Source organism: Bombina bombina, chromosome 1 (genome assembly GCF_027579735.1).
Source record: "Bombina bombina isolate aBomBom1 chromosome 1, aBomBom1.pri, whole genome shotgun sequence".
NCBI lineage: Eukaryota > Metazoa > Chordata > Amphibia > Anura > Bombinatoridae > Bombina > Bombina bombina.
The window spans coordinates 745,506,901-745,519,748 of NC_069499.1; the positions used below are offsets into that span (position 1 = coordinate 745,506,901).

The 12,848-nt window shown below is 38.3% G+C and overlaps 1 protein-coding gene across 1 annotated transcript in view; it reads right to left on the bottom strand.

Annotated features, from left to right (window-relative positions):
* Window positions 1–220: 220 nt before the first annotated feature.
* FHL1 (four and a half LIM domains 1) overlaps window positions 221–12,848 on the bottom strand; it is a 30,913-nt gene continuing 18,285 nt past the window's right edge. The window contains 3 exon segments of the mRNA XM_053699266.1: window positions 221–1,595; window positions 4,558–4,744; window positions 9,780–9,949. Of these exon segments, the coding sequence (XP_053555241.1) occupies window positions 1,441–1,595; window positions 4,558–4,744; window positions 9,780–9,949 (512 nt within the window). The 3' untranslated portion in view covers window positions 221–1,440.

Sequence of the window (12,848 nt, forward strand, 5' to 3'; positions counted from 1 at the left end):
GGAGAGTCTAATTTTTTTAGGAAAATGTTCATCTTTTGTAGTTTTCTTTATGAAAAAAATAATTGGTATGTTTATTCCTTTTTAGGATCATTCTTGTATTATCCCCTGCAGAGATTTATACTTTGGCTTCTTTCCATATTCACGAATACTTTGAATTAAGCATAACCTGATTACAAAAAAATCTCTCTTAAACCATAACACAGCAAAGAAATAAAAAATGTACAGTTTGTGTTTTTATTAAGTGTGTACAGAAGCAATTATTTGCAATCCAAACATAGTTATAATTTCCAATGCAGAATCTGTTTATGGTTACAGAATGTTTTAGACAACGGTGAATTTTCAGCAAAGCTGTTTCTTATTGCAATTTTTATAGTGTGATATACTGACTGAAGGAGTTGTAATATTGTACCAGTAGATGGTTTTATGCATATCATTTAATTATGTATCAATATGACTTAATTGTGACACTGTTCAAACAAGACTATCATTTGTCAGTACTATAGAATTTAAAAGAATATAAGTTTATACCAGTTCCTGAAACTTGGCCATCTAAAGGTTTTAGAACTACATTTTCCATGATGCTCAGCAAGCTGATAGGGCCAAGTTTGAGAATGTCTGGTTTATACTATTCATTAAACAGCTGCAGAGAGGTCGACTGATTGCATGCTACACACAGGCGTTTTCTCAATGCTGGTTATCAACATTGCCTACGTTTTCAAGCCTTTAACACATGGAGGTCAGAAGACTTTGTTAATAAAATAGAGCAGTTTAAGTGTTAGTATATCCCTCTAAAGTGGAACTGTTATATATGGATTCTATTCTCCATTTAAAAAATGTTAAAACCTCAGATAATTCCTGGATTTGTCAGGAAGTGGCAGAGGGTGCAAAGTATAGGGGATAAGCTCTATATCCAACAAAGTGGGATAAATACAAATGTTGAAGCCTAACAAATATAGTCTAGGGGAAAAATGAATTATCAATAGCCAGTTTAAAACTTATTTTAAAGAAACTAGAACCATAAATGTGTCAATCAAACGTAAATGAATAAACTCTACTACTTGAGACACAAAATTTGTAAGGTTTGTTAGTAAATGCTTCTTATTAATATTTAATTTTCACTGCAGGATTAAGCTGTCGTACAAAATTAGTTATTTTTTTTTATAGCATTACTAATACATTTCATTTGTGCAAAGTAAATACATAAAAGCTTCCTGCCATGCAGTTATGTTGCATTATGCATAAAATAAATTTTTGTGTTAGTCAGAAAATCATTGTTTCTAGTATACGAGGTGACAAATGAATGCCATGCGTTTCTTGATTCAGTCGCTAATATAATAGGTGCAGTACATGCTAATAATTGCTAAACCTTATAAGGTATTTAGAATATTGCCTTTTGTATAAATGGCTAAGGGAACACAAGAGAGCAAGATCACTACTAATTTAGAGTTTTTTGGCACAATCAGCGCAGTAGATTTGCTCATTATTGCGAACAAAGCGCTTATTAGCCAGGTTGAGGGAACACTTCTTGCAAATGAAGCAGTACTCGTGCCAGGAATGCCCTTCATGGTTGACAACATTGGATCCTTTCCCAAACCCTGTTGGAGAAAGAGGTTTTTTTATTAGGAAATGTGCATAAAACTCAACATGTAAAGAAAATAAAGTTATATTGTACATAGAGCATGGCATAAAAGTTTAATTTGTACCTTATTGTCCCGTTAACAATACACACTAGTGTAGCCACTGTAAATGTTATGCTGATTTGTAACTCTTTTTCTGTATTCTATCCATTTAATCTCTCCTAAAGCGTTTACCAATACTACTTCTTACTGAATTATGTAACAAGCATCTTATGGCCTTTCTCTTACCCAGCTTCAGCTTTTTACCCTTTAAAACACTTTGGCAAAGATTGTTTTTGCAAGGTAAGCGCATGTATTATTGCTAAAGATGGGCCTACAATGCAACCTATACTTTATTGCACTGGTTTTCAAACCTGTCCTCAGGCCTCGCTAGCAGGCCAGATTTTCAGGATTACCTTGGATGAGTGTGGGTAATAACCATGGTTACTAATCAGCTGATTATCTCACCTGTTCAGATAGCCTCAGAATTTGGCCTGTTAAGGAGGTCTGAGGACAGGTTTGAAAACCAGTGCTTTATTGCATGAAATGTCACTTGCGTAGCTGGAGTGGTTGTTAAAAGGACATGAAACCCTTTTTTTTTATTACATGATTCAGATAGAGAATACAATTTTAAACAATTTTCCAGTTTACTTCCATTAGCTAATTTGCTTCATTCTCTTGGTGTCTTTTGTTGAAGAAGCAGCAATACTGGGAGCTAGCTGAGTGCATTGGGTGAGCCAATAACATGAAGCATATATGTGCAGCCACCAATCAGCAGCTCATGAGAATACCTAGGTTTTCCTTCAAACAAAGGATATCAAAAGAACAAAACAAATTCCATAAGACAAGTAAATTGAAAAGTTGTTTAAAATCACATGATCTATCTGAATCATGAAAGAAAAAAAATGTGTTTTATGTCCCTTTAAACTGAGACACACATATGTAACCGTGTAATTTAAATACCCTACCACTGTTAATACTAAGACTGTGCAATATGGGGGGGGAAATATCACGATTAATGATGAAATATAGTGATCGGGATTTTTATTAAAATATTTTTTAAACATACATTTTGCATTAAAAAAAATGATTTAATGTTACAAAACAGCAGCTTGTTCCCTTTGCAATTTGCACTGCAGACTGAATAGCCCAGAGAGCCGCACCAGTCCGCCATCCTCCTTGTCTGTGCACACCTCAGGACTGAAGCAACAAACCATGAGGTAAGTAAAATGGCGGCGGTATCGTTTTGTGCTGTGACATTAAAGGGACACTAAACCCACATTTTTTCTTTCGTGATTCAGATAGAGCATTACATTTTAAGCAACTTTCTAATTTAATCCTATTATCAATTTTTATTCATTTTCTTGGTATCTTTATTTGAAATGCAAGAATGTAAGTTTAGATGCCGGCCCATTTTTGGTGAACAACCTGGGTTGTTCTTGCTGATTGGTGGATACATTCATCCACCAATAAAAAAAGTGCTGTCCAGAGTACTAAACCAAAAAAGTTTAGATGCCTTATTTTTCAAGTAAAGAAAGCAAGAGAACGAAGAAATATTGATAATAGGAGTAAATTAGAAAATTGCTTAAAATTGCATGCTCTATCTGAATCCCGAGAGAAAAATTGGGTTCAGTGTCCCTTTAATGTAACACTTACTAGTCTGCCCCTGGAGGAGTGGTCAGTGCTCGGCTGGGCTGGAGTGTTTGTGTGACTGACATGACTTTTTTTTGTTTGTTTGTTTTGATAAAATTGCAGCCTCATGTGATTTGTATATTGCTTAGCCTGATATCTTGATTAATTGCAAAGTCCTAGTTAACGCAGTAAGGAACAAAAACATTTTGTTCATTCTACATAGGTTAGTACTCAGGTATAAGTTACCAAGGCCACAGCAGCACCACTAAGTATAGCTTTTATGGAGACTAGGCTCCTTATATCCATTAAAATATCCCTTCTGTCTACATGTTTTTCTTATTTTCTGCAAAAAACAAATAAGTAAAAAGGGCATAAGGCAGCATTAACCATAATCTATAGTGTGTGTCTCAGAGTAAGGTCAGATTTCTCGCAGAATACCTTAGAATTTAATACACTAATTCCTTCTACAATACCTTTTCATCCACTAAATGATGTATATGTCTGGTTTGAGTACGTGCTTTAGCATCAAAGTGCAAATAAGGATGTGAAGAATGTGGTAATTTGTGAGTCTGATTAGTATATCACTACCCACAATTCTTAGCTGCAGTGGCAGTCCTGTTTCACAAGGTGGTACAGTTTTATGTTACATTGTATAACAAATACTTTTAAAATGAGTATATTAGTCATTTTGAAACTATACTTATAAGCAGGGCTTTTTTTTGTGGGGTACTCAACTCACTGGCACTGATTATCTACACCTCTGCCAACTCATAACAGGTAAAATTTGTAATCATTCTGTAAATACTCTGGTTTTCACAAGAGGGGCTGCAAAATAAATCAGACATTCTAAATAATGTTGTCCCTTTGCTTTTCTCAAAGTTACTGAGCAGAATATATCAATCAATAATCAATGAGTATCGGCACCTTTTATTGTACAAAAAAGCACTGGTTATAAGCATTTGTAAAGTTAACATTTTTATGAGTAAATTCTAATGAAATGTAAAAAATCCCTAAAAAGTAAAGTAATGTAAAACAAGATGCAGATATTAATATAGATAGACAGATAAATAGATATATATATATAGTATTTTAATATAAAGATTTTATATCATTTTGTATTTTATTTATTCTTGTTTACATAAAAGACAAGATACCTTTGCATTAAGGTAGCACAGCTCTAAATAACCTATTATGGGCTCTAAATTACCTCATTTACAAGATTTTCTCCCTGGCGTTTCATATCTTCTACCACTAATCAAGCACATTTGTGTGTGTGTATAGATTTGGTTTTAGCTGTCACAGACCCTACCTGTGATTGGATTATTACACCCAGAACACTTCTTAGCCACAAATGCCTTGTAACAATCAACGCAGTAGTAGTGATCCTCTACAGCAGTGAAACGCTGCCCGGCAAGCTTCTTGTGACAGGTCTCACACACAAAGCAGTCGCCATGCCATGGCTGATCTTGGTAAGTTATGCCTCCAGTAGTAATAGGCTGTAAACAAGAAATGGCACGTTAGTTTTATGTCCCTTTAAATTACTTTTCTTATAAATGACTGACAGGTTCAGTGTTCTCCACAGAAAATGTTGCTAGTGGGGTGGAATTATGAAGTAGCCGGTTTGGGGTAGTGTAATACTTTTGTAATATAACATTTTCTGTTATTTATACTGTAAAGGTTACTTAAGATATCCAAAGTACAAATGTATTGCATAAGTTAACATGCATTGAGTTAATGATAATTTGTGCAACAAATATTAAACAATTTTAATATTAGCTCATTTTTGTTTAATATTGGCTTCATTTTTAGCCGGGTGGTGCGCCCAGTAAATAGGCCCTGGCCCTGGGAAGAACACTGAGGTGAAAAGGAAGTGCTTTAAAATACATTTAGATGCTCAGACATCATCCCCAAACTAAACCAAATATATACCAAGTTGTTGGATCCCACTTGTTGCTACGTGTTTGTCAGAAAATATAAGCACAGGAAGAGAAATATAAAAGTATTGTCATTTTAATCAATTCTTTTGTCTATAGTTTTATACTGCTGTGTGCTACATCATGTTAAAGGGGTATGGAGGTCAACATTACTCTTTCATGGTTCTGATAAAAGCAATGATGGCCAACTTCCTAAGACACAGGGGCAGCAAAGCAATATTTTACAAGCCTTAAAGGCCACATATACATGTATGGCTATTAAACACTCAAATAATAATATATTTCCTAAAGCTCTGCATTGGCACAGGGACAGATCTAGATAAGGCCACAGGGTATCCACTATCTGCTGTTCTCACCTCATGAGGGCCCATTTAAGTTATGGTCACCTTGTTTGCCCAACCACTGGATGTCACCAGCACTTAGTTCTGCATGAGCCAGGGGGCTACAAAATATTAGTGCAGATGGTTGCATGTGGCCCATGGATGCCAGTTGACCATTCCTACAATATTAAAATGCTTTCCAATGTATTTTTATTATCAAATGTAGCATTTTCTCTTGGTATCCTTTGTTAAAATGTATCTCCTTTCAATAGAAGTACACATGGGTAGGCTCTGGAGCGTGCATATGGCAGCAGCATTTTCAACAATGTTTGTTATAATGTTCTACATACAAGACGTGCGCTCTCCTTAGCCTACCTCAGTATCCTCATTAAAAGGAGATATGTTTTAACAAAATATGCCAAGAGAAAATGGTACATTTTATAATAGAAATAAACTGGGATCGCTTACATGGTTAATTCTGTACAATGTATTACATTATTGTTTTGTTTTGTTAATGAATGTATTACAGAATGCTTTGTTTTTGTTAATAAAGCTTGTTAAAAAAAAAAAAAGTTTTTTAAACTTATAGGGCGCGATCCGATATAGATCGCAGTTTGCGGCGCAAGCGAGGGAACCGGCGTCGCCCGCAGTTTCAGCTCGCAACTCGAGCTATCCCATATAAGTCGCGGTCAGATGCTAACGTGCCGTAAGTCGGATAAACCAGCGATGTCCAGAAATCTGCGTAAGTACAAATTTCTGGCGTCGCCAGTGACTTGCGGCACGTTAGAAACTGCCGGCGCCTATAAAACCTGACTAAAGTCTAAAACACCCGCACTGTCTAACACGCCTCCCTAACATAGGCCGACAAGTCTAACACGCCTCCCTAACATAGCCCGCACTGTCTAACCCTCTATCCGCTATCCCCCCTCACTATCCTAACAATAAAAAAGCTATTAACCCCTAAACTGCCGCTCCCGTACCCCGCCGCCAGCTATATTATATCTATAACCCCCTAAAGTGAGCCCCTAACACCGCCGCCATCTATATTAAAATTATTAACCCCTAATGTAAGCCCCTTACACCGCCGCCATCTCTATTAAAATGATTAACCCCTAATTTAATCTACCTACCCCGCCGCCAGCTATATTATCTATATTAACCCTAAGTATATTATAGTTAATATAGTTATTACATTATATATATTAACTATATTAACCCTAATTATATTAGGGTTAATATAGTTAATATAGTTACTATAGTATTTATATTAACTATATTAACTCTATCTAACCCTAACACCCCTAACTAAATTTATATTAAATTAATCTAATTCATTTATAAACTAAAATATTCCTATTTAAATCTAAATACTTACCTATAAAATAAACCATAAGATAGCTACAATATAATTAATAATTACATTGTAGCTATGTTAGGGTTAATATTTATTTTACAGGTAAATTGTTAATTATTTTACCTAGGTATAATAGATATTAAATAGTTATTAACTATTTAATATCTACCTAGTTAAAATAATTACCCAATTACCTGTAAAATAAATCCTAACCTAAGTTACAAATACACCTACACTATCAATAAATTTAATAAACTACAAACATCTATCTAAAAATACAATTAAATTAACTAAACTAAATTACAAAAAAAAACAAACACTAAATTACAAAAAATAAAAAAAAGATTACAAGATATTTAAGCTAATTACACCTATTCTAAGCCCCCTAATAAAATAATAAACCCCCAAAATAAAAAAAATTCCCTGCCCTATTCTAAATTAAACAAATTTCAAAGCTCTTTACCTTACCAGCCCTTAAAAGAATTCAGCTCTTTTGCATACAACAAATACAATCCCCCCCCCCCCCCATTACAACCCACCACCCCACCACCATACCCCTATTCTAAACCCACCCAAACCCCCCTTAAAAAAGCCTAACACTACCCCCCTGAAGATCTCCCTACCTTGTCTTCACCACACCGGGCCGAACTCCTGATCCGATCCGGGCGATGTCTTCCTCCAAGCGGCAAAGAAGAATTCTTCCTCCGGCGATGTCTTCCTCCAAGCGGCAGCAAAGTCTTCATTCTTCCGGCGGAATCTTCAATCTTCTTTCTTCACTCCGCCGCCGCGGAGCATCCATCCCGGACGACTACTGAACTTGGAATGAGGTACCTTTAAATGACGTCATCCAAGATGGCGTCCGCCGAATTCCGATTGGCTGATAGAATCCTATCAGCCAATCGGAATTCGGCGGACGCCATCTTGGATGACGTCATTTAAAGGTACCTCATTCCAAGTTCAGTAGTCGTCCGGGATGGATGCTCCGCGGCGGCGGAGCGAAGAAAGAAGATTGAAGATGCCGCCGGAAGAATGAAGACTTTGCTGCCGCTTGGAGGAAGACATCGCCGGAGGAAGAATTCTTCTTTGCCGCTTGGAGGAAGACATCGCCGGAGGAAGAATTCTTCTTTGCCGCTTGGAGGAAGACATCGCCCGGATCGGATCAGGAGTTTGGCCCGGTGTGGTGAAGACAAGGTAGGGAGATCTTCAGGGGGGTAGTGTTAGGCTTTTTTAAGGGGGGTTTGGGTGGGTTTAGAATAGGGGTATGTGGGTGGTGGGTTGTAATGGGGGGGGGATTGTATTTGTTGTATGCAAAAGAGCTGAATTCTTTGGGGCATGCCCCACAAAAGGCCCTTTTAAGGGCTGGTAAGGTAAAGAGCTTTGAAATTTGTTTAATTTAGAATAGGGCAGGGAATTTTTTTTATTTTGGGGGTTTATTATTTTATTAGGGGGCTTAGAATAGGTGTAATTAGCTTAAATATCTTGTAATCTTTTTTTTATTTTTTGTAATTTAGTGTTTGTTTTTTTTTGTAATTTAGTTTAGTTAATTTAATTGTATTTTTAGATAGATGTTTGTGGTTTATTAAATTTATTGATAGTGTAGGTGTATTTGTAAGTTAGGTTAGGATTTATTTTACAGGTAATTGGGTAATTATTTTAACTAGGTAGATATTAAATAGTTAATAACTATTTAATATCTATTATACCTAGTTAAAATAATTAACAATTTACCTGTAAAATAAATATTAACCCTAACATAGCTACAATGTAATTATTAATTATATTGTAGCTATCTTAGGGTTTATTTTATAGGTAAGTATTTAGATTTAAATAGGAATATTTTAGTTTATAAATGAATTAGATTAATTTAATATAAATTTAGTTAGGGGTGTTAGGGTTAGATAGAGTTAATATAGTTAATGTAAATACTATAGTAACTATATTAACTATATTAACCCTAATATAATTAGGGTTAATATAGTTAATATATATAATGTAATAACTATATTAACTATAATATACTTAGGGTTAATATAGATAATATAGCTGGCGGCGGGGGTAGGTAGATTAAATTAGGGGTTAATCATTTTAATAGAGATGGCGGCGGTGTAAGGGGCTTACATTAGGGGTTAATAATATTAATATAGCTGGCGGCGGTATAGGGGGATTAGATTAGGGGTTAATAATTTTTATATAGGTGGCGGCGGTGTAAGGGGTCAGATTAGGGGATAGATAAGGTAGATGGCGGCGGTTTTAGAGGCTCACAGTAGGGGGTTAGTTTATGTAGATGGCGGCGGGGTCCGGGAGCGGCGGTTTAGGGGGTAATAACTTTATTAGGGATTTCGGGGGGGGGGTCGCGGTTGACAGGGAGATAGACATTGCGCATGCGTTAGGTGTTAGGTTTATTTTAGCAGATCGCGGTTGACAGGGAGATAGACATTGCGCATGCGTTAGGTGTTAGGTTTATTTTAGCAGATCGCGGTTGACAGGGAGATAGACATTGCGCATGCGTTAGGTGTTAGGTTTATTTTAGCAGCTAGTTTAGGAAGTTACGGGTCTCCAATACTCAGCGTAAGGCTTCTTACGGCTGCTTTTTGTGGCGAGGTGAAAATGGAGTAAGTTTTCTCCATTTTCGCCACGTAAGTCCTTACGCTGCATATTGGATACCAAACTGCGCGGGTTTGGTATACCTGCCTATGGCCCAAAAAACTGCGGGCGACGGCAGAAATATACGGGCGTAACTTCTAGGTTATGCCGTATATGTGATACCAAACCCGCGCAAATATTGGCGTCGCCGGCTTTTGCGGGCGACGATTTATATCGGATCGACCCCATAAGGGGAATCATGAAAGTTTAATTTTGACTTCCATGTGTGTTTCATTTTCAATAAAAAATATTAAATTAGAATCATTGCTTCACTACTTACATTCTTGCATTTCACACATTGCTTTGCAAATTTTTGTTCATGGCATGTAACACAAAACACATCAGTCCCCTTAGGAAAGAAGTTTCCTGCCCCAATTGCTTGATTGCAGTTGCTGCATATGAAGCATTCCTCATGCCAGGCACTGCCTTTGTATTCAACATTGCGTCCCCCTGCAAAACAAGGATATGATTAATTAAACCAAGTCCACATATTGGGCACTTTTATCTGAAAGTACTTTACGTAGCAGGAGATGCTAAAGAGAGAGGCAATTATACAATTGTTATCTCTGCTCAAATGAATCTTAACCCCTTTGATGAGCATAACGAGCTATAATCATCATGCACATCGCGACCTGTGTGCGCATGAAAAGCCCTTTTTGTCATCGCCAATCAAATGCTGTTTTCTACGATCCCCGGCACTACAGGCTGGGGATCGATGGTGGCCTAGTAGGAGGCACTCCCAGGCTTTATAGGAGTGCCGGTGACTTTACCACGTCTCAAAGAGGGCAGAACAGGGAAGCTCAGTGTAATTTCAAGGAAGCTGGATGGGGAAGTTCTTTAAACCCCTCGATCTCCGCTCCCTTAGCAGCTACAAACTTCCAAGACCCCTCATTTGAAAGAAACTTGCCTGCAGTACCATACAGTAGATGTTTTATAAATAAAGTATAGAAAACACATGAGGATTTGCTTGGGAATGGGTCATTATATGTGCAATAAAAAAATCTGCTATGTCTAAAGAAGACCCCTAATAAAGTTTATTCTCCGGTAGACAAGTCCCTCTCTCAAACAAATATATGAACTTTGTATAGTCAGGTGATCACTGTGGTAACACCTTGCAAAAAAAAGTGCTTTTATTTCTGCAATGCACAATGGGGCCTCTATATATTATAACCAACCCAAAAAACTGTATGAGCTCCTATTATTTCATGTGACTACCCATGAAGACAATTTAGTAAGGTGATCACAGTCATAACAATGGTCACTTGACCATCCTAAAATATAAAAGGCCAAGTGCGTTTGTCCGAAGCTGTCATGCGCAGTAGAGACAGCACGAGGACAAACACACCTGGCCTTACCTGACATGCTGTTTGCGGCGGTGGGGCAAAAGTGGGCGTGGGCGGCGCGCGAGAGAGGGGAGAGAAATAGAAAGAGAGGAGGTGAGACAAAAAGAGATAGGAAAGAGCTAAAGAGTAGGGGAAAAGCAGAAGAGAGGGGAAAGAGCAGAAGAGAGTGGGGAGAGAGAGCAAAATAGTGGTAAGAGAGAGAAAAAGAGTGGGAAGAGAGAGAGCAAAAGAGAGGGGGAAGAGAGAGAGCAAAAGAGAGGGGGAGAGAGAAAATAAGAGGGGAAAAGAGAGGGGAAGAGAGAGAGAAAAAGAGAGGGGGGAGAGAGCAAAAGAAGAGAGGGGGGAGAGAAAGGGGGGGAGGGAGGGGAGAGAGAGCAAAAGAGAGGGATAGAGAGAGAGCAAAAGAGAGTGGAAAGAGCAAAAGAGAGGGAGGAGAGAGCAAAAGAGAGGGGAAAGAGCAAAATAGAGGGAAGAGAGAAAAAGAGAGGGGGGAGAGAGAGCAAAAGACAGGGGGGAGAGAGAGCAATAGAGAGGGGGAGAGACAGAGCAAAAGAGAGGGGGAGATAGTGCAAAAGAGATGGGGAGCGAGAGTGCAAAAGAGAGGGGGAGAGAGAGCGCAAAAGAGAGGGGAGAGAGAGCGCAAAAGAGAGGGGGGGAGAGAGAGCGCAAAAGAGAGGGGAGAGAGCGCAAAAGAGAGAGAGAGCGTAAAAGAGAGGGGGGTGAGAGAGAGCAAAAGAGGGGGGAGAGAAAGCAAAAGAGAGGGGGAGAGAGGGAGCAAAAGAGAGGGGGGGATAGAGAGCGCAAAAGAGAGGTGGAGCGAGAAAGAGCGCAAAAGAGAGGGGGAGAGAGCAAAAGAGGTGGAGCGAGAGAGAGCGCAAAAGAGAGGGGGAGAGAGCACAAAAGAGAGGGGGAGAGAGAGAGCAAGGGGTGGGACCGCTGTACTGGAAAAAATGGCCGGTGTAAACGGGCTTTAAGACTAGTTTTCAATATAATTTACTAAAATCTAAGTAAAAAAGTATGTTTTTTTTAAAGTTTTGGAAGCAGCTATCTCATATGCAATGGATTATAAATGTAATAATGATATATTGTGAATCTGCTGGGCTTGCTGAAAAAACACAATATATAATTTTCATTCACCGAAATTTTACTTACAATAGGGTTTAAATGTAGGTAGCAAAGAAGCTCAAACTTGTCTCAGCACTGGGGTGAAAAACGGCTTAGCAGCGAAAGAGTTAGGGGTCGATTTATCAAAGGCTTCGCAAGCCTTTCGACCCCCTACGACTGCAGAGGTTCTCACAAGAGAACCTGCAGTCCATATTTAACAAGAAGCGGTCATCATACCGCTGCCTTCCTAACCTTTCACCACCTCTAAGGTGGGGAATTTCAGCCTCCACAGTCTCGTCCGACCAGGGAGATTGACAGCTCCTGCCAGCGTGTGATTGGCTGTGTGCGGGCAGGGGGCGGGATTGCATGCAAGCGCAAAATAGCGCTCATGTGCAATGCTGAATTCCGCAAGAGGAATTCAGCCCACCAGAGGCGAGCTGCGGCGGACAGGGGCGCGTATATGCGCCCCTGTCCACCGCAGCTTGATAAATAAACCCCTTAATATTACTTAAATGGACAAGAAACCTAAAAAAATTTGTTTGTGTTTTAGACAGAGCAGACAATTTTTTTTAAAAAATTCCAAATTACTTCTATTGTAAAATTTGATTTGTTCCCATGGTATTCTTTGTTGAAGAGATACCTAGGTAGGTGTCTGGAGCACTACATAGCAGGAAAAAGTGCTGCCATCAAGTGCTCTTGCAAATGTATAACATTCTTACAAAGCTGCTGCCATATAGTGCTACAGACTCATGCATGCTCCTCAGCTTACGTCCCTGATTTTCAACAAAGAATACCAAGCAAACAAAGAAAATGTAATAATAAAAGTACATTAGGGTGTTGTCATAAAAAATGCATATCCTATCTTAATCATATCCATTAAAGGGGACACTGAACCCAAATTT